Source organism: Megalobrama amblycephala, linkage group LG6, assembly GCF_018812025.1.
Source record: "Megalobrama amblycephala isolate DHTTF-2021 linkage group LG6, ASM1881202v1, whole genome shotgun sequence".
NCBI classification, from domain to species: Eukaryota; Metazoa; Chordata; class Actinopteri; order Cypriniformes; family Xenocyprididae; genus Megalobrama; species Megalobrama amblycephala.
Window position 1 is genome coordinate 15774459 of NC_063049.1, and position 23448 is coordinate 15797906.

Below are 23448 nucleotides of genomic sequence, written 5' to 3' on the forward strand. Positions count from 1 at the left end.
GTACAAACATGTCTTCTTGAATCTGTATTAAGCGCCCTGGAAAGATGAAAGGAAATCATGCCAATCCATCTTCTGATTTAAAAAAAAAAAAAAAAAAAAAAAAAAAAGAGAAACTCATATCCTCAAGAGGTTTTATGGTGGGTGAATCTTCATTTCCATGGCTGAATAATGGCATCTTCGAAGCAACAAGGCGAAAAAGACCCGATCAGGAACTTCTTTAAACACTCAAAGATAACAGTACAGCAAGTTAAAGAGAAAAGCAACCTGGCTTCATCAAGAGGAACATTTGTTCAAACGGTGAACGCTGATACCGTAAAGCATTAAAGGGTAATGTGAGAGGCAAACCCATTTAAAATTTGACATAACAAGGAAGGATTGAAAGTGTGCATTTGGCATCAATACTGTCATTTTCTACTGCAGTGAAGAAACAAAGAATACATGAATGAACAAAATCAAGGGCAAAATAATGTTCACACTTACCCCTGGAGCTCCTGTTAACACATCTATCTTGAATGCAGTGAGAATACAGACATGTCACTCATGGCAGCGCAGTACAGACAATCCAAAAGAATTTATATCAAACACCAATCATTTGTTACATGTCACTTTTGTGTTGTTCTTTCTTATAAGCAAATGTGTGTATCTGTATGGAGTTTGAGTAACTGCCAGCATTTGCTGCACTCTTTATTTATATGATTACATCTAACATTGAAGCTAGGACTAGACGCAAGATTTGTTACTAACTACATTTAAACTGACTGGGGATAATAAGAGCAATTTATCCCTAACATACACCATTCCACAATGCATTAAGGACCCCCATTAGGAAAATATTACTGAATCCATTGCATCAACTGGCACAACCTGAATCAGTGTCTACCAACCCTTTTTCCTAGAGGCACACCAACAGGAACACATTTTGGATATCTCCCTTACCTGACCTACCCATTTCAGGACTTAGATAAGCGACTTCAGAGAAGCCTCCTAGATAAGAAATAAAATGATACAAGGCCATGGATGTCATTGAAACTTCAGAACACTTAATAAACTGCCTTTATGAAGAAACCACCTCTTCATGAATATGTGGCCGATCAGCTAATCTTCAAGTTTTCCCATTAACAATTTGTTTTGGATTGAGATTACAATCAGTTACAAAGTGACTAGCTGTGGTACAATTCCAAAAGCAATTCAAATGACATCGAGACTATAACGTGATTGGCTATCAAGGCACACGCTGACTTTACATTTTCTCCAATGCTACAGGTTGGAATTTTCCCATAAGAACATTACTGAAATGATCACATTCAGTATAGAGTATCACATACAGAGTAGATACGTCAGAGTAGATGCTACATTTGGTGAGGTACGAACTTTGCAACGGTTAATAAAGTATGTTCTGTATAGTATGAATGTGTGTTGGATATATGAAATACAGAGATACTACATCCGCAAAGTTCTCATGTCTACATCCGCAAAGTTCTCCACAAGTCTTGTGACTGTGTCAGTTACGTTGCTTCACTTCCATTCACAACACCTCTCGTGGCCTCATGGGACCATCAGATGTGCACTTCTGAATCTTGGCAGTAGATCATCTAGGTACTTTACGCCTACCGTTTTTATGAAAACTATGAATTCGGATGTAGTGTTATGAACCACTTGTAAAGTAGGGAATTGGGCATATTCAGATCAAGGCATCTATGCTTGAAGTCTCTACCAATGAGCTGAATTGTGTGTTTGATTAGGAAGGGTTTGAAAATGTGTATTGTTGGTCTGCCTCCAGAACAGTCAAAATATGTTTTTTTTTGTTTTTTTGCTTATATATATATATATATATATATATATATATTTTGAACAAGCAATTCACTGTAAGCGAGGAGGGCATGATGCTTAGGTGCCAAGAACTTGGTATTTTGATTTGAAAGAGGAAGGAAAATGCTGGCAGTCTCCCAAACCCTACATCTCATTTTAATGAATCTGAACCTGTGGAATTTGTGCAAAAGAAAGTATTTCATAAATATTTTAAACTTAAATATAATAACTTAAATAAGAGTCATCAGGTAACAAATACATTAAATACACTTGATTCATTTGAACTGATTTCCTGCATGCGCTACTACCATTGAGTTACATACATTAAGTAAGGGGTTTGCTTGTGGCTATAAGAAAACATTTTGTTCATTCATGGATTCATTATAAAACAATCATCATATTATTCATTCAGACATGTTTTTGAATGTCTAACTAGATCACAGTCCATACACGCACATTCATTCCAACACATAAAACATTTTCAAATCATACATCTAAAAATAAAATACAATTTCCAGCAAATAAAGTAAAAATCAAACAATTTCCATTGAACAGACCCTCCCCACCTATTCCTACCCAAATCTGAAGAAAAATATGAATGCTTCTTGGATGTTCTGATGTCAAAAAGACATTTGTAACAAATACTTCAGAAGGTGTGTGGCCATCCTGGCAGGTCTCAATTGGAAATGAACCTCTTAGGTGCAAGAAATCTGAAATAATTACCAAAACAAACACATTGATCATATGGACAACTGATTAATAGTTCACATTTATCCACTGTTGGTTATTGGCCCAAATCTGTATGTGACTTGAATATAAAATACAATGTTCCTTTGTTTCATTTGCTGCTTACAGGTACTTATATTATGCATTCAAATTGCCTATATATTACAAAACCTTTTGGTAAACATCACTTAAATGTTAAATGAAAAATGTATCAGGTAATCTGAAAGTGTACATTTTACTTTGATAGTTGCAAGGTTATCCTTGCTACAGCGGTGAAAGGTTTTTGAGCTGTTGCAGCAACAAACTCAATAATATAATGTGACTCAAATCAATAAAAGTGGGCGTAATATTCTTGCACATGTGTAATATCCCTGAAATTAGATGCCCGAAACCTAGAGCCAGTTCAGTTTAGAAAGCCAGATTTTCGGAAAACTCTTATGTTTTGTATACATATTGTCCACAATGTTCAGAGTTGCATCAGATTTCTGGTACCTTTAATTAGAGATCATTTCAGTTCATGTAAATGTAAAAGATAAACCGGTTATTCATTTGCATTGATTTTCCATTTAGTTTCCTTGCTGCTACTTGAGTTCTAGACATTTGGTACTTAATACTCCAAATAAAATAAATCTAAATAAAATTAATTAGAAGTGTGGCAGTTAATACAGTAAGTTATTTATATTTACTTTGCTTTTTGAAATAAGACATATTTTAGTGTTTGGGCCAGACTTTCCCATTATGTGGCTGTAAACAAGAAACTTTGATGCCAACAGTTGATGAAATGGTTAAAGAAAAAGCAACTGAACACACTAATGAGACAACTTTTTAGTAAACTGCTGTCAACGTTATGTTTATGCTCATTATGCTGTTGCATTAAAACTGCACACTTGCAAATACTTAACCATTTTTCTCTACTAATCAGATTTAGGTTAATTAAAGGATAGGTCACCCAAAAATGAAAATTCATCATTTACTCACCCTCAAGTTGTTCCAAACCCCTATGAATTTCTTTCTTCTGCTGAACACAAAAGAAGATATTTTAAAGAATATGGGTAACCAAACAGTTGATGAACATTGACCTTAAAATAATTTTTTTCTTCATATTATAGAAATCAGTCCATCAACTGTTCCGTTACCCATATTCTTTAAAATATCTTCTTTTCTGTTCAGCAGAAGAAATTCATACAGGTTTGGAACAATTTGAGGGTGCGAAAATGATGACAATTTTCATTTTTAGGTGAAATATCCCTTTAACAGCTATTTTAACCAACAATATAAAACTCGCTGGTTCTATATCTAACAATATCAAACACTAATTTACAAAGACTATACAAACTCAAAAGACTTTAATTTTGTTTAGATACATGCTTACATTCCAACATAGACATGCAGATATTTCAAACATTCTTGATGTTTTAAATAATTTTGGATTACCATGGCTAAACTCTAAATCTCACCTAGACCGCTCAATTTTTTATAGTTCACAAATTTGCCTCTATTAAAAGATTAGTTCAATTTCAAATGAAAATTAGCCCAAGATTTACTCACCCTCAAGCCATCCTAGGTGTATATGACTTTGAGTAAAGCTTGGGCTAATTTTCATTTGAAAGTGAACTAATCTTTTAACTATGTAACCAAGATGATTTATTGTCACAGATGTATTCTGGTGGCCTTTTTATTAATTTTAGAACCTTAAAAGGCGTTTTGCTAAAGATCTGGATTGGATTCACAAATGCATTCACAATTTATCAAGATTTTCAGTGGGGTTGTGCGAGACTATCAGACTTAATGATACTGCTACTGTTAATTGACATTGGAAATACTAGTAGTTTACATTAATTTATTTATTTATATATATATATATTTTTTTTTTGCACATTTATGTTTTGCTTTATGCAAAGGCCTTGATCAAATTTTGTTAATCATGTTAATTTTACATTTTAAAATAACATTTTATTGTATATCTGGTGTGGGGAAAGAAAAAAAAAAAAAAGCAGTAACGTCCACTTGGAAGACGAGAGGGAGTATTTTACTTAAAAGAAAACAAAAAAACTGGCTTAACATTAGGCTCGCTTATAAGATTGTTATACCTGTTATGAGGGAAAATAGCCTACTGATATATTTTATACCGGTTTAAAGGAAAGCCATTATGAATGAAACTTATAGAATACCCTTAAAGGATCAGTCCACTTTTAAATACACTTTTCCTGATAAATTTACTCACCCCCCTGTCATCCAAGATGTTCATGTCTTTCTTTCGTCAGTCGAAAAGAAATGAAGATTTTTGAGGAAAACATTCCAGGATTATTCTCCTTACAGTGGATTTCAATGGCTACCAACAGGTTGAAGGTCAAAATTACAGTTTCAGTGCAGCTTCAAGGGCTTTAAACGATACCAGATGAGTAATAAGGGTCTTATCTAGCGAATCGATCGGTCATTTTCGAAAAAAATACAACCGTTTATGCTTTATAAACAAAATAATCGCCTTGAACGTACTTTCCGCTTCCGCATTCTTCATAACGCTTACGCTGAATGTCCTACGCCTTCCTTATTCAAGTTACGGAAAAAAACGAAACTGGCGCCACGTTCGTTCCGTAAGTAGAATAGGGAAGGCGTAGAACATTCAGCGTAAGCGTTATGAAGAATGCGGAAGCGGAAAGGACGTTCAATTCGCTAGATAAGACCCTTATTACTCATCTGGTATCGTTTAAAGCCCTTGAAGCTGCACTGAAACTGTAATTTTGACCTTCAACCTGTTGGTAGCCATTGAAATCCACTGTAAGGAGAATAATCCTGGAATGTTTTCCTCAAAAATCTTCATTTCTTTTCGACTGACGAAAGAAAGACATGAACATCTTGGATGACAGGGGGGTGAGTAAATTTATCAGGAAAAGTGTATTTAAAAGTGGACTAATCCTTTAAATAATGTATAGCTGCCAATGCTTGTCAAGCTTTTCTAGCAATTTTGCCACCGGTCATGTGTACAGATACTTCTCACACAAAACGTTTTAAAACCCAGACACAGAAGCGGTGGTAACAAAAAGCAATACCTTGACATACCGATTTATGCTGGCTAACTTTTAGAGACAGGGATAGCTGCAGGTCGTAATGGGCATGCCAAAAGGTACACAATGATACAAAATAAACTAACCCCTAACCCTATACCCACACTCTAACAGACAGCTTTCGTGACCAATTGTAAAGACCTTTCGGCATGCTCATTACTAGGGGTGGGACAAAATATCGATATGGCGATATATCGTCATCCTTCTCTGTGCGATACGAGAATCGTATCGCTGCGCCAAATAACGATATTTTAATTTAAAAAAATAAAGCGCTATATATAGATTTCTTTGCTCAAAGCGTCCTACTTCAAGGCGGCGCTCAACACATGAATGAGGGAAACGTGAACTTAAGTTAACTAGCCTAAGAAAAAGAGGTTATTAACAGGATGGCGGACAGCAGTGTGAGTAAAATAGATGCCCCAGCCACGTTTAAGTTCAAAGTCTTGACGCACTTTTATACCATTGATGTGACAGTCGTAGATATCTTTGACGTTCTTCACCGAGCGCTTAGATATACACGGGAGCATTTGAAAGCATATATTAGGGATCCTCTGATAGACGCCTGCTTTCGAACGCTCCCGTGTATATCTAAGCGCTTGAAGAGCGTCAAAGGGTCTGTTTGCACCTGGTGACTTCATGCATTTTCTCTGATCGGATAGCTATCCGATCGTGAAAAGACCAGGTCTAAATGCCTAAATGCCTAAAACGCATTTGAGACGGATTTAAATCCGATCGCTCAAACCACTTCAGGAGATGGTCTGGGACGCATTCCAGTCAAAACTGTCTATGCTCAGTCTAAATGCATCTGGTTGTTGAAACTACATATGTAAATTTTACTTCTCCCAAAAATACTAAAACTGAAACATGTGAGAGTCAGATATGACAACGCTACTGCATCACACATCGCCGCAGATCTCTTCAGCAAGCTGACGCGCAAACTGCCGCATATGAAAGTGAAAGTAAGTCGCAGACGCATAAATGTACATATAAGATCGGATTTATCCGTTAACCTGCACTTAACCTTTTCACGTGCATTTTGTTTTCATATTAAGACCAATATCGCGATGTATCATTATAGGATTGTCTAGCGATATATCGATTATCGCAGAATCGCTGACTCGCGATATTATCGTTATCGTGAGCCATTTATCGTGATCGTATCGTATCGTGAGGTACCCTCCGATTCCCACCCCTACTCATTACTCCAACCTGCAGATACCCACAGGAATTCTCTTTATGATAGGCTATTGAGTTTGTACGAATTGGTCCTGCACTGCATATTGATTCAGTTGATTTTAATGCATGTAGTTAATAATTTATTGCATATTAAAGGGATAGTTCACCCCAAACTGATTATTGTCATCATTTACTCACCCCCAAGTTGTTCCAAATCTTTCTATCTTCTATTAGGTAAATTATCTATTTGAGTAAATTATAACAGAATTTTCATTTTTGAAAATTTTGAAAAGTTCTGTCATCATTTACACACCCTCATGTCGTTACAAATCTTTTGTTTATTTTCGAAACACAAATAAAGGAATTTGAATAAAACTTCAGAGATTTCTCTATCCATTGAAAGTCCAGTTCACCAAAACTTTGACACTCAACGAACATACAAAGTTAATCAAGTGGTATGGCAAACAGAAGCAGAAACATGCTTGCTTGACACACAATAACCAACAAGATTTATTCTCGCGCATCAAACAAGTACGGTTCAGCTTCTGTTTACCATATTTGATATGCTCTATGTATGTGCATTGTTCAATGTTTATATGGGAATCAAAGCTTAAATCTAAATTAAATCTGTTCCTTGTATAAAACGATCATGTCTCTTCAGAAGAGTTCTATATCATATGGATTATAATCTCTAACAATCTCTTTAGAATTGTTGGTGAAATGAACTTTCAATGAAAAGACAGAAATCATTCAGTTTTCATTAAATGTCTTTATTTGAGTTTCGAAGATTAAAGGATTAGTTCACTTTAAAAATCAGAATTACCCCAAGATTTACTCATCCTCAATCCATCCTAGGTGTATATGACTTCCTTCTTACTGATGAACACAATCGGTGTAATATTAATAAAAATCCTGACACGTCCCAGCTTTATAATGGCAGTGAATGGGGGCAACAAGTTTAAACCTGAAGAAAGTGCATCGATCCATCATAAACATACTCCACATGGCTCTGTGGGGTAATAAAGGCTTTTGAAGCAAAGTGTGTGTGTAAGAAAAATATCCATATTTAACAAGTTATAAAATAAAATATCTAGCTTCTGCCAGACCGCCTTCCGTATTCAGCTTTCGAAGAAAGTGTAATGCCTCTCGCACTTCAAAACGCTTGCGCTACGTCCTACGCCTTCCGTATTCAACTCACAAAAAAAAAAAAAAGCATAACTGACGCAACGTACGTTTTTCGTACGTTGAATATGGAAGGCAGTCAGATGGAAGCTAGATATTTTACTTTATCACTTGTTAAATATGATTCGCTTTGCTTCAGAAGGCCTTTATTAACCCCCCCTGGAGCCGTGTGAAGTATGTTTATAATGGATGGATGCACTTTCTTGAGCTTCAAAGTTGTCGGTCCTGTTCCCTGCCATTATAAAGCTCGGATGTGTTTATTCAAATATCTCCGATTGTGTTCATCAGAAAGAAGAAAGTCATATACACCTAGGATGGCTTGAGGGTGAGTAAAGCTTGGGTTCATTTTCATTTTAAAGCAAACTAATCCTTTAATAACAGTCAAACAGGCTTTGAATGACACGAGTGAGTAATTGATGACGATTTTCACTTTTGGGCAAACAATTCCTTTAACTTACAATTTTCTTGTATAAAAAGTCAAATAGGTTTATATATACACATTAGACCTGCCAAGTTTGCCACAGTTTCTTGGTGATTTCAGTGTTCAAAAACTGTTTCACTTTGACAAATGACAATTTTACTTGAATGAATGATAGTTTTATTTCAGTAATGAAACAGAAGCATTCATTTTGTTTCTTCATTCCTGATATGCTTTGCTACTCTCTATTTCAACTTCATAAATTCTCTTCCATAGCCCTAACACATAACTTCCTGAGCATCAGACCATGCTTACTCTGGACGAGACTAAGGGACTGATTAGACCTGTCCTATATACGTCCTATGGTTAGTCTATAAAAAAAGAAAGAAAGAAATTAATAGGAAATAAATATACATCAACTGCATTGATTTAAGGGCACAATTAAGCAAAGCATGCAGGTCAAAAACAAAAACTAGATCTAAAAAAACTTTGTCTTTTGAAAGTTCTAGGTACAAAAAGTCCTATCAGTAAAACCAATCACCGCATGAAATACCTCAACAGTTTGCCAGTGTGTTGATACTGAAGGGAGCGATAGTGAGAACACTCCTAATGCCACAACAGTGTAGTTTCGTTGAGGGAACTTGGAGTGAGTCAGCAGTGTCTATTTGGAATGCTCTCCCCCTTTTCTAGGATTACTTGAAAAAGTCAAGTCATTTCGAATTCAATAGCTGCAAAACATTGAGATGTGTAGATGTTCTCTAGAATTTTGCCGTAACAGTTAACAAAATGCAATCTTCATTTCTTTTGTCATCATGCCACTTTCATAAGGACAAAGGTGACAGATGATTCATAAAAGAACATGTTTTATTATAAGGTAATCATATCATAGGGTAAATTCTGCAGGCGACATTGTAAATACAAACAGTTTCTCTCTATGAACAAAGTCTCAGAATAAAAGATGCAGACAGGTTAAAACAAAAATTCTAGTAATGCTATTAATGCTACTGAGGTCTAGTAATGCAAACCCTCTGATATTTAAGCCTGTGCTTTACCCTGCTCTCCTTTGCCATTATAGTACCTGAACCACACTTTCTCCTACCAGACTTCTGGATCGAGGGCTTTGGGAGACTATTATATTCAGACATATAATAGTCTGAGCAGAAGGACTATTTATGTTTAGGACTAAAAAGAAGTTTTACCCACATGATTTGCTTTGGAGAAGGGACAGGAAGTAGTAACGGGGAATTGTGCATGTTCCAATCAGTCTCGTGCCGTCCGCATGAGCTTGAAGGCTCAGCATGTTACATATTTAACATATTTAAACATCAAATGTATAGTGTGCCTTAAAAAGTTTAACATAATTTATAAGGACAGTAGGCCAAACACTGTAATTTCAACTGGATATTTTATCTGAAATACCTCCTTTGCAGAATCGAAATAAAACAAGGCAATAAGGAAAGATAATTGACAAAATGTACACTAGAAGCCATGTACGTCACTGCTAAAGAACACAAGAAGCTGAGCAAAGTGAATGTAAACCAACATGAGAACCAATAAGCTTTAAAAGAGAAAGGAGTACAATCCTTTTTGTATCACAGAAAGAGAGAACAGAAGAAAGTGACAAAGCACTTTTTTTCTTGGCCTTCTGAACTTGGTAGATAAAGACAGAATTGAAGACATCTGAGTGAAGGAAGAACCAAGATTTCAATAAGAGAAGAGAGATGTATGAAGTGTGTCCATCCATCAAACATAGTTAAAAAGTCTGGATTTCTTCAGTAAGCCACGAACAACCGAAAAAAGAAACTGAGGGAACAATTTGTCTGTCTGGAGACATCCAATTGAAAGTACACAATGAGAATGAACATTTGTGCAGTTAATAATTGTAAATATGATTCCAGGGCATTCAAGATTTAAGCAGAATTTGGAAGAGATCCATTTTCATTTTCTTAATTTTTTTCAGGAATTTTACAGAGGACATTAAGCAATTGCTTTTGTTGCTGTTGTTTTTTTAAAATCTAAATCCGCTGGGATCTGGAGGAACAGTTCCAGCAATAAGGCAATACATCAACGTTTGTTTCTTGAAAGTTCCTTTGTCTTCTCTACACCATTCATGTTGTTTTGGTTCCAGTCCAAGAGACGCTGAAGGAATATCAGACATTTTGATCACAAGGAAATGGTGCTTATTTGTCAGCTTTTAAGGTAGGAATTTGGCAATCTGTTCAAGTGTCCAGAGAATATTTTCATTGCCGGCCGACATGTTTTCTTTTCCAGAAAAGAAAAGTATCATCTGGATTTGGGTCTCAAGAAATCAATTAAAATAAAAGCTAGAAATAAATAGTGAGGAATCAGATAAAACATCCAGTTTTGCATTTTTTTTTTTAGGCCATGCAGATTTTTGGTGAACAAGACAATTCTGAAGTGTTCTACGTGTTTGAACTTACAAAGTCTAATGAATATTATATAAAAGAAAATTTCTGAGAAATAACAAAATACAAGTGAGTGACAAGACCTCACCAATGATAAGGAGGAGCAAACTAACTCAAAACTTGATTAAAAACAAAAAAATGTTTCTTATTTTTTCTAGGATTCAAGGCGAATGTTTATAGATTTTAAAAAATATATAAAATTAAAAACCCAAAACCCTCGTTCCTTTCTATCTCCTACTTAGACTTATATTATAAAACCCTTTTTATTTTAAACCTTCTCTTCTCCTTTGAATTGCATAAATCTGACACACTATAGCTGAATTAATGCTTCCTGGGGCTTCAGTGTCACTACCACTGTAAGACTTTTGAAACATTGCTTAGACTGCCATAATAAAAATCCTATTTGTCTGGCTGCTAAATGCACATTTCATCATTATCTCAAAAGCATTTCCAAAAGGGCAATAAACAACATGCACTAATATAAATTGAACAATTAAAAACAACCCCTATTTCCCCTCAAGAACAAGATGTTTCTCCTTTGTAATTTTGAATGCCACATTACTCATGGATAAGTAAGAGATAATCCACAGCTAGCTACGCATTAAATGATTTTAATGCACGACGTGGAGGCAAAAAACCACCCGAAATGAAGCACAGTGCACTCAAATCACTTAATGCACACCTAGCCGTGGATTATCCCCCTTATACCATGGTCAATTGCCAGCATAAGCTGTTATTGATGTCTGCAGATCAATATTTGACCGGAAGGGTAAAAAAAAGAAAAAAAAAGAAGGTTATTTCGTCAGTTAAGGCTCGTTAGATTCTGACCACTTTAAATCAGACACAGATGAAATAGTGCAGTAAGATTACATTTATTTGAATGAAAAAATTAAAGCAATTATTTGAATTAACTATCAAGAGAGATGCATGTGTGAATTACCTCCATCTGTGCAGCGTCTCTATTAAAAATGAAGCTGCGAGTTTAATTACTTCAAAACCAGTAAGTTGGTTACCAGTAAGTTACCCTCTTGTTGCTGAGAAATATAATGCAGTAGTGAAGCCATTATATTAAAAGTCACGGGGCAGCATTGACAAGTTTCTGTGCTCCTGAATGTTTCTTTGTGTGCAGTGCGATCTTTAAGTGATGTATGCATGTTTGTGGTTCAGTGAAAACAGCGCATTAATATAGAACGGTGATTAAACTGACGTTTTACTGCACACATTCCAGCCAATCAGAATTGAGAATTCAGACAGACCATGGTATAATGCAATATAACTGTTGAAGTAATCAGATTACTTCCATCACTGATTTGTTTTCAAAAATTATTAAAATAATATTATCTATTTTATATAGTAGGTATGGTACCACTGGAACAGTTTAAATTTTTATTTCTCTCTCTGGTACCCGTCTGTCTTTCTAGACACCTGTCTGAAACTCTTTAGGTGATTGAGGAGTTCTCTCTTTTCCCCTAAACACAAGGCCATAAACTATTCAATCTAAAGTTCTCCTAGTTAAATGATTCTCTGTTATGCATCACATACAGATGTAAAATTTTGACTTGCCATGTCAATTTTAGAATGAAAATTTTATATGAAGAAGTTTTACACTGCATTGTTTTTTAATATTTTTATTAACTGGGAGTGAATTAAATGCTGCAAACAGTTGCTCTATTTTTTTAATACAAATTCTAGTGTACTGATAATTTAAATTAATTTACCATGTGACAATAACACAATGCAGCTTTCTAGTCATTTATATACTGTAAATATTTAGCAACTGTAATTGATTTTTTTTTCTTTTTTTTCCAGTGTAACAATTCTTACTTTTATTGCAAAACTTTACCATAAGATTAAATTAAAATCAGTTAATACATTAGGTATCCTGAACTAACAATGAACAATACGAGAACAGCATTTATTAAGCTATGCAAATGGTAATCAAACTATACTATAAAATAAGTTGTATACATTAACATGAATATATTAAGATAATCCATGGCTAGCTGTGCATTAAACAGTTTTAATGCACGACGTGGAGGCGTGAAGCGGAGTGCCTTCAAATCATTTAATGCACAGCTAGCCATGGATTAGAAGGCTTATGCCATGGTCTTTTGCCAGCATTGACAATTTAAATCTGTCATTGATATTTGCAGAGCAATATTTGACTGGAAGGGTAAAAATTATGGTTATTTTCATCAGTTAATCATTAGATCTAGCATGCCTGCTTTGAATCAGACACAGAGATAAAGTAGTGCGTAAGATTACATTTATTTCAATGAATGAATTATAGCACTTATTTGAATTATCTTGAGAAAGACAGAGAGAGAGATGAAGGATGCGTGTAAATTACCTGTGTCTGTGCAGCGTCTTTCTATTATCAACGAAGCTGTGAGTTTAAAAAAAACAGCGATGCTACCTCCTTATTGCTGAGAAATATAATGTAGCCATTAAGTAGCAAAACTGTTTTATTAATAGAAGTCGTGGGGCAGCGTTGATAAGTTTTGTGCTCTTGAATGTTTCTGTGTGCGTGCAGCGTGATCTCCGATCTCTGTGTGCTTCAATGAAAACAGCGCATTAATAAAGAACGACGATTAAACTGACTTGGAACGGTTTTATTGCACACCTTCCAACCAATCAGAATCGAGTATTCAGACAGACCATGGTATAAACATGAATTAACAAACAATAGTACATTTACGATTTATCCTTAAGATAAATAAGATTAATAATATAATAATCATTGTTAGTTCGTGATACAAAATTAAAGTAATGTTAACAAACTAAAAGGTAATAGCAAGGTGTCACCAGTTTTCACCAGACTATTGTAATAAATGATATTAATGTCTGTTAACACTGTGCTGACCACATACATATGGCATTCAAAAGAGGAGAACATCATCTGAAGATCAAATTTGCAGTTGTAGTTCAGCAGGCTTGTGTTCTTTAGACCAAAAGCCTGCAAGAAACACTGTTAAGATGACTGTTGTTCCACAAAACACATCATACATTTGCTTTACAAAATAGGATTCTGCTTGACCTCAGTCAACTAATGTTTGAAGATAACACATGTAAACAGTGTTATTAAAAACGCTTGAGTTACGAACCACATTGAAGAACAATAGATTTAAGACTTTTTTTTTAAATTTTCAATGATCTGGTAGTGTAAAACGACAATGGAAAATTTTACATTTCAAGCATTCCATTTTAAATGAAACAAATTGAGCTAAAATGAATTTAATGTTTCGGTCAGTAACGGAAAGGTTTGTTTCATGTATATATGTGCCTTTGTGGAAGAACAGATCATTTCCAATTATTCATTATGTCCATCATTATTAAAGTATGCCTTAAATTCCCAAGTGGCATTTCTCATTGTCAAGAGATATGAAATGGCGAGAGTCTGTTTAGATTCAACTGTTGCATTTCTCCAGAATGAGCAACAAGAACACTCCTGCTCCACTGAATGTGCGTGCTGCACAGTTTATTCAAGATACAATTCTTAATACGTCCAAAAACCAAATCTTAGTAAGAGAGGCTTGTTGCAAAACCCTGGAGATGTGTTGAGAAACAACCAAGATTATGTATGAGCTTCCATCAGAATCTCTCTGCAAAGTCACTGCATGTTTTATAACACACGCTGCATGAACAGGTCAAACTACAGCATACACTAACATGACTCTAAATGCTGAACAAGGTGCTGGAGAAAAGTAAGTGAAGTAGATCTACACATGCCTATGGCATATTACAGTCAGTGGGTGTCCACTACTGCTCAGTGAGGGCCACTTTCTGCAGTGGTTTAGCCCCAACAATAAATAAAACACATCAGAACCAGTTAATCAAGGATTATCAGGATTGTCAGGATTACTAGAAACTTTCAGGCAGGTGTGTTGCAGGTTAAAAATAAACTCTTCAGGATTGGATGATGAACACTATATGCATACATTTGTGATTACTATTTCTTAATTTTTTTCTGTTTAAAAAACTTGTTGCATGTTCACATGTGTGTTCTTGCATTATTTTTATACAATTTATTTTCTTTTAAAATAGAATACAGTGTTTTTATAAATTTAAAGGGATAGTTCACCCAAACATGACAATTCTGTCATCATTTACTCACCCTCAAGTTGTTCCAAACCTGTATGAGTTTCTTTCTTCTGCTGAACACAAAAGAAGATATTTTGAAGATTGTCGGTAACCAAACAGTTGATGGGCTCCATTGACTTCTGAAAGTCTGGAAGACTGGAAATATCTAATCTCTTCTAAATATCTTCTTTTGCGTTCAGCAGAAATAGTTTGGAACAACTTGAGGGTGAGTCAATGATGACAAAATGTTCATTTTTGGGTGAACCATCCCTTTAAGGCCCGTTCACACAATGGACAATAACGATAAAGATATAGTTCAAAAAGTGTTTCAAATAAAAAAAGAAGTCCACACCACAACTATAATAACAATAACAGATCAGAGAAAGCATATCATTCTGATCACTTTCAGAACTATTTTTTTTTAGTTACTGAACAATAAAAACATTGACAGCCAATTAGAATCCATCCTGCTTCAAAGAGATCGAGAATTTAAAGTAGCAGACAACAAAACTGCAGCACATGCTTACAGTAAACAGGACATTGTTGTACACTGGTGTGGACTAGAGTTGTCAAAAGTACCGACTTTGGTACCTAGTCGGTACTGAAATTTTAAAAATGTGAAGCTTTGAGCACTGTTGAGTGGATTTGTAAACGCCTCTGATTGGCCATTGTGTTCATGCGCTCATTGGATACGTCTGTGATTGGCTTAAATGAGCAACGCTTCAAAAACATTGTAAATACTCAATGAGGCTCTTCACCGAGCGCTTACACAGATACACACGGGAGCGTTTGAAAGCAGCCATCTATCACAGACCAGTCCACTGATAGATGCCTGCTTTCAAACGCTCCCCATCCGCTGTCAAATTCAAACACTTCCGTGTGCTTTCAAACGCTCTCGTGCGTTGATCGTTGTAGCCAATCACAGACATATCCTATGAGGACGTCAACACAATAGCCAATCAGAGGAGTTTACGAATTCGCTCAACAGCGTTCAAAGACTCACATTTTTTACATTTCAGTAAAAGTCAGTACTTTTGACAACTCTAGTGAGGACGCTAATATAGTTAGTTATCTTAGCTTGTTCTTTGTATGAATGGGCCTTTAGAATTCTCGAAAAATAAGAATATATTAAATGCAATAAAATGCAAGGTAACACTTTATTTTAAGGTGATGTAGTTGCACGTTACTACATGTACTTACTGTAGTAATAACAGTAAATTATGCATAATTACAAGTAACTAACCCTAAACCAAACCCTAACCGCAACACTAAAGTAAGTACATGTAGTTAATTATTATTATTACTCAGTAATTATTTGAGTAAGTACGATGTAACTCTGTCACCTTAAAATAAAGTGGAACTGAATGCAATGCAATGACACTGCAGAGACATTTTGAATGGAGCTCAATTCATCCTTGATACCATGCGGTCTCACACTTCATTTCATCTTATCTCCCAACAAGGAAAAAACAACAAACAAAAAAACCCTTATCAACCAAGGACAATTTAAAAAAAGCAACAGTTGTTTGCTTTTGAGCTATGAGGAAATGTGCAACCGTTTGCAACCTTGTAATGACAACACATTTAAAATCAAAAAGTGAAGGAAACAAAAAGGATATTACCTCCGCACTTCACAGGGGATTATAGAAGACATGATAGAGATCATCAAATTACTAAATTCAGAATACATTTCACATTTAGGCAAAATCAAGCCAATAATACCAAATCTGGTCACATATTTCAGAAGAGCTCCATCAAAATACATTAGGTGTATTTAGGTCACTTTTCAAAATCACATTTTCAGCTTGGATTACCAAAACAATACAAATTTAACATTGAATCTTGATATATACATTGCTGTCTTTTAGAGTCTAGCCCAGGGCTGCCCGATCCTGGACATCTACCTGCAAGAGTTCAGATCCAATTATATAACTATTCAAGTGCTCCTGAAGTTCTTTATTAGCTGCATCAGTTGTGTTTGTTCAGGGCTGGAGCTGAACTGAAGGAAGGTAGTTTTCCAGGAACAGGATTGGGCACCCCTGGTCTATCCCAATGGACAAAAGCTGTCCTATACTGTGTCCTGTATAGTGACACATAACAGTAGGGTTCAATTCCTTAATAGCAGTCCATTAGGTATCATGGTCCAACAAGAACAGCATGTATTAATCTTGGATAAATGTTCATTTTTACATTAACAAATTTTTGTATGAATTATCCAAAATGTATTATGAATAAACAATCTTCAACAGACAATAATATAAGGTAACACTTTACAATAATGTTCATTTGTTAACATTAGTCAATGTATTAACTAACATGAACTAATCATGAGCAATACATTTGTTACTGTTTTTACTAATCTTTGTTAATGTTAGATAATGAAAATCTAGCTGTTCATTATTTGTTCATGTTAGTTCACAATGCATTAACTAATGTTAACAAATACAACTCTTGATTTTAATAATGTATTAGTAAATGTTGAAATTAACATTAACAAAGATTAATAAATGCTGTAGAAGTGCAGTTCATTATTAGTTCATTAATACAGTTAACTAATGAACCTTACTGTAAAGTGTTACCCAATATATTTATACATTAATACATTTAATTAAATGCTGTAAAAATTGTTAGTTCATGATATCCAATTCATGTTCACTTTTTTGTTGTTGCTCTGTTAACAAAAAAAAAAAAAAAAAAAGGGTTAGTTCACCCAAAAATGAAATTTCTGTCATTAATTATTCACCCTCATGTCATTCCAAACCCTCAAGTCCTTCGTTCATCTTCAGAACACAAATTAAGATATTTTTGATGAAATCTAAGAGGTTTTTTATCCTCCATAGAAAGCAGTGAAATTACCACATTCAATGTCCAGAAAAGTAGTAAAATAATCAACATGACTACAGTGGTTTAACCTTAATGTTATAAAGCTATGAGAATACTTTTTTTTGTGTGCAGTGCAAAACAAAAATAATGACTTTATTCAAAAAATTCGACAAGAATACTTTTCTTGCACAAAAACAAAACAAAAATATTCAACAAATTCGTCTCTCCCTTGTCAGTCTCATACGCTATTTACATTGCAGAGCTTTCAGATTCTACGTCCGAACGCCGGCTCGTGTCAGCATCACATGCATGCGTCGTGCTGCTCACGTGACCAGAGCCGGCCAATACCGAGCCGGCGTTCAGACGTAAACACAGAGGCTCTGCAATCTAAATAGTGTATGAAACTGACAGGGAAGACACAAATTTGTTGAATAAAGTCATTATTTTTGTTTTGCACTGCACACACACAAAAAAAAAAGTATTCTCATAGCTTTATAACATTAAGGTTAAACCACTGTAGTCATGTTGATTATTTTACTACTTTTCTGGACATTGAATGTGGTAATTTCAGTGCTTTCAATGGAGGATAAAAAAAAACATCTCTGATTTCATCAAAAAGATCTTAATTTGTGTTCCAAAGATTAACCGAAGGTCTGGTTTGGAATGACATAAGAGAGTAATTAATGACAGAAATTTCATTTTTGGGTGAACTAAACCTTTAATGAAAAAGATCTAATAAACACTTTAAGGGATTTTTTTTTAAACAGTACCAATATACAGGCATTTATTACATTTATTGTACCATTTTTCATTTTTAAAATTAATTTCCTTCACATATTAAAAAAAAGCTTTAAAATCATTATAAAATCTAAAACAAATCAGCTGAAAAATCTGACTAACAGATTTGACTGGATTTCAACATAACACTTTACACTAAGGTCTCATTGGTTAACATTAGTTAATGTATTAATTAACATGAAGTAACAATGAGCAATTTATTTGTAACTGTTTTTACTAATCTTTGTTAATGTTAGTTAAAAAAAATACAGTTGTTCATTGTTCATGATAGTTCACAGTGCATTAACTAATGTTAACACATACTGATTTCAGTAATGTATTAATAAATGTTGAAATGAACATGAACTAAGATTAATAAACACTGTAGAAGTGCAGTTCATTCTTAGTTCATGTTAACTAAAGTAGTTAACTAAACCTTATTGTAAAGTGTTACCAATATATGCATATTTATTCAGTATTCGTGTCTTATATTGGTGCCATGTCACGCAAGGCCCCACAAAATTGTAGGTACACAGCCTCACTTCCATGGTGTAAACCTTTCATTTAACAGTTCACAGCATGATAAAGATATAAACATTATAGTTCAAGTTCTTTCATTTATAACTCATGCAAGTTTTAAAATCAAGCAAAAATGTGAGATTGAAAACCAGTCAGTTTTCTACCACTCAGGACAACAGGGCTCACGTGTAATCTTTACAGAGAAGGGTTGGGAAATCTCATTTTTAAGATGGTCTCACTAGAATTCACTCGTGTCATGTGCCCATATTGTCATGCAGCAGAAGAAATGACATGTAGAGCCTTATATTCAAGAGAATCAACAGTTCGGTTTTGATGGAGCCCTTCTTAAATGAGACACTAGTGGGGCATTTGAATGGATGCAAGGGACAGAGAGAGAGAGAGATACAGTTACTCTGCGCAGCAGCTAGAGAAGACTTACTCTGCCTTGGCTCCCTGGACCAGGAGGGTGTTAATGCAGTCAGTGCTGCCTGCACGGGCCGCTTTGTGGAGGGGGGTTTCACCAACATAGTCCTACAAAAAAGAGAGAGAATCTAAAGCACCAGCAGGGAGTAGGATTGTCACGATTGAGAAATGTTTGCGTGTGACCGGCTACAGTATAATCTATAGTTACAGTATACAGTAAAATACAGTATAAACACCTTCAAGTTCATACTGAACTGATAATTCTTAATTCAAGGGGGAATTTTTATAATTCAAAAACACAGTAAAACTGAAAAATTATGTTTTATAATAACTTTTCTAATTTAATAATATATTTTAAAAATGTAATTTATTGCTGTGATGGAAAAGCTGGATTTATAGTCTTCAGTGTCACATGATCTTTCAGAAAATCATTTTAATAAAACAATTATTATCAATGTTGAAAACACTTGAGCTGCATAATATTTTTGTAGAAATTATGATTATTTTTCAAGATAAAAAGTAAAAAAAAAAAAAAAAAAAAAAAAAACTGAAATTATTTGAAATAAATAAAAGTATACATTTCTTTATAAAAAATAAACTGTGTATCTTTATGGTCCACTTTAAAGTTAGTCCACTTTCTATTCACTATAATGTTTTTTGGGACACAGGCAACCTAAATATCATATTAGAGCCAAGGTAATATACTATTCATACGGAATATTTCATCATTACTTTTAGGCAACTGAAATATCTTTCTATTCCAAATTCTTCACTTTTTAACCAGTCTTCTGCAGCCAAAATAACTTGTAATACCAAAAACACATTACATGAACCTTAAAATAAAGTGAAAACAGAATGTCTCGCATTCACAGTTGTAATGTCAAAGTGCAGCAGAAACTGCACTCTCCAGAAGATGCCAGTCCATCTTTCGGTCCATAAAGAAATTTTATATTTGCTTTAAATGTGGATGACTATGAACTTTGAACTTTAAAGTGAACCATGATTGTGGCTCTCAAAATAATCTGGATTACATCAACTAATTGGAATAATCATGACAGGCTTTGCCGATCTATTAGATAGAAATGTCTGTAAAAGGGTTATTTTTTAGCATAATTTATTATTACAATTACAGATATAAATTATTTAAAAAAAAAAATTAATGTTTATTAAAAGAAATAGGATTTTATGTGCTTTTAATTTTATATATATATATATATATATACAGTACAGTCCAAAAGTTTGGAACCACTAAGATTTTTAATGTTTTTAAAAGAAGTTTCGTCTGCTCACCAAGGCTACATTTATTTAATTAAAAATACAGTAAAAAACAGTAATATTGTGAAATATTATTACAATTTAAAATAACTGTGTACTATTTAAATATATTTGACAAAGTAATTTATTCCTGTGATGGCAAAGCTGAATTTTCAGCATCGTTACTCCAGTCTTCAGTGTCACATGATCCTTCAGAAATCATTCTAATATGCTGATCTGCTGCTCAAGAAACATTTAATGTGTACAATTGTACAAAATATTTGTGTACAATATTTTTTTTCAGGATTATTTGATGAATAGAAAGTCCAACAGTGTTTATCTGAAATCTAATCTTTTGTAACATTATAAATGTCTTTACTGCCACTTTTGATTGATTTAATGCATCCTTGCTGAATAAAAGTATTCGTTTCTTTAATTTCTTTTCAAAAAAATAAAAATAAAAATTCTTACTGACCCCAAACTTTTGAACTGTAGTGTATAATGCTACAGAAGCTTTGTATTTCAGATAAATGCTGTTCTTTTGAACTTTCTATTCATCAAGGAATCCTGAAAAAAAAAAAAAAAGTAAACAACTGTTTTCAACATTGAAAATAATCATAAGTGTTTATTGAGCAGCAAATCAGCATATTAGAATGATTTCTGAAGGATCATGTGACACTGAAGACTGGAGTAATGATGCTGAAAATTCAGCTTTGCATCACAGGAATAAATTACTTTGTGAAATACATTCAAATAGAAAACAGTTATTTTAAATTGTAATAATATTTCACAATATTACTGTTTTTTACTGTATTTTTAATTAAATAAATGTAGCCTTGGTGAGCAGACGAAACTTCCTTTAAAAACATTAAAAATCTTAGTGGTTCCAAACTTTTGGACTGTTCTGTATATATAGCTTTAGCTTTTTAGTTTAGTCATTTTTGTACTTTAACTAAGAGGAAGAGAGTTTAAATAAGTTGGTTGACAAGGCAACATTTCTAACATTTCTAATTTCTAGTTTTTAATCTAATATTTACATTATTTTACTTCAGCTTTGTCAATTTTTAATAGTTTTTAATGACAACAATACTGTGTGTAGACTACCCAGACTGCTGAATATGGCAGCAATCACCATACTGCGGGAAGTGAACGTGCAATCTCTCCGTCACAAGTCAGCATCATCATTTATTTAGGAGCTGGTGGATCATCCTGGCAGAGCAGCAAAAGGCGCTCCCAGCAGGAGCTAAACTTTTCACTTTTGACAGAAAGCTACAGTAAACACTTAAATGAGCACCCTTTCAGCGATTCTCTGGAGAGGAATGTGGGTCAGACTCTCGCTCAGTAGCTTTTCACTCCAGCAAGATTCATCAAAGTATCAAAAGACAAGACTGCATAAGAGATCAGTCGATGAGAAGGGTGATGCCCTTATATGCCAATGGGAATGTGGAACTAGCCTATATTTGGAGAACACATCACTGGTTATGTAACAACGGCCTAGTAATCTAATTTCTCTGCTGTAACACACCAGTGAATGGTGGGGGTGGAGAACATATGAATAAACAGAAATGTTCTCATATGCTGATGGGGATTACTATATTCTGCACATATGGAAAACATAATAGTGATACAGTACATGAACACAGCCAAACAAACACAGTCGTGAAGGGCTTCAGAAAACTCTGCCAAAACCAAAGCTGATTGGATCTGGGGTTATCGTCAAAAATAAGCACCAAATTTCATAAACACCTCTACTTTCATATGGGGAAGCTGTAGATGGAGGGATAGTTCACCCAAAAATGAAACTTCTGCTATCATTTACTCCCCTTCAAGTTGTTTAAAACCTGTATAATTTCTTTGTTCACGCAAAGGAGGATATTTGGAAGAATGTTTGTACCCAAGCAGATCTCGCCCCCATTGACTGCCATTGTATTTTTATTTCCTACTGTGGTATTTTTTCCAAATTCTGACTGAATGAATCACATTCAAAGGCGCTGAAAAATCATGTGGCCACCTGTTTTGTGTTGGGCCCAATATCACCCCCTTTAAACAAGTTCTTTCTCATCTTCACTTGTGTGGGACATGTCCTGCTCTGTTTTCTCACATAACTCCACGTTTGCAGTGATAGCTGCAGTTTTGAATAGCCCTAGAACACTGATGCATCTCATATCTCACCTCATAAGGAAGTGATCTCTTACCTGTCTGTTTATATCAGCTCCAGCTTGCAGCAGCCAGAGCAAGCACTGAGGATGACCCCCGAAGGCAGCAATATGAGCAGGCGTCTGGGCAAACCGAGAGGTCACAGAGTTCACACCACATCCCACCTGCACTAGACGCACTACACACTCCAGCTGGGTGATGATGGGAGAGGACAAAGAAAAAAGTGCCTTTAATTCGTGCTCAACTGATATGGGCTTTCAACAGCTGATGGTAACTGATATCGACATATAGAGCAGGATAGCAGATGTGTGACCCTGGACCACAAAACCAGTTATAAGTCGCACGGGTATATTTGCAGCAATAGTCAACAATACATTGTATGGGTCAAAATTATCAATTTTTCTTTTATGCCAAAAATCATTAGGATATTAAGATGATGTTCCATGAAGATATTTTGTAAATTTCCTACCGTCAATATATATATATATATATATATATATATATATATATATATATATATATATATATATATATATATATATATATATATATATATAAAAAAAAAATTGTGAGTGGATGTGCATTGCTAAGGACAAAATTTAGATTTTTTTGC

The 23448-nt window shown here is 34.5% G+C and overlaps 1 protein-coding gene across 2 annotated transcripts in view; it reads right to left on the reverse strand.

Moving 5' to 3' along the window:
* The window catches only part of ankrd10b (ankyrin repeat domain 10b), a 31269-nt gene that overhangs the window by 4305 nt on the left and 3516 nt on the right, over positions 1-23448 (reverse strand). For both annotated transcript variants that reach the window (XM_048193110.1, XM_048193111.1), the window contains exons 2-3: positions 22874-23026; positions 19441-19532 (exon numbers count right to left, since the gene is read on the reverse strand). In XM_048193110.1, the coding sequence (XP_048049067.1) occupies positions 19441-19532; positions 22874-23026 (245 nt within the window). The remainder of the gene's footprint in view (positions 1-19440; positions 19533-22873; positions 23027-23448) is intronic.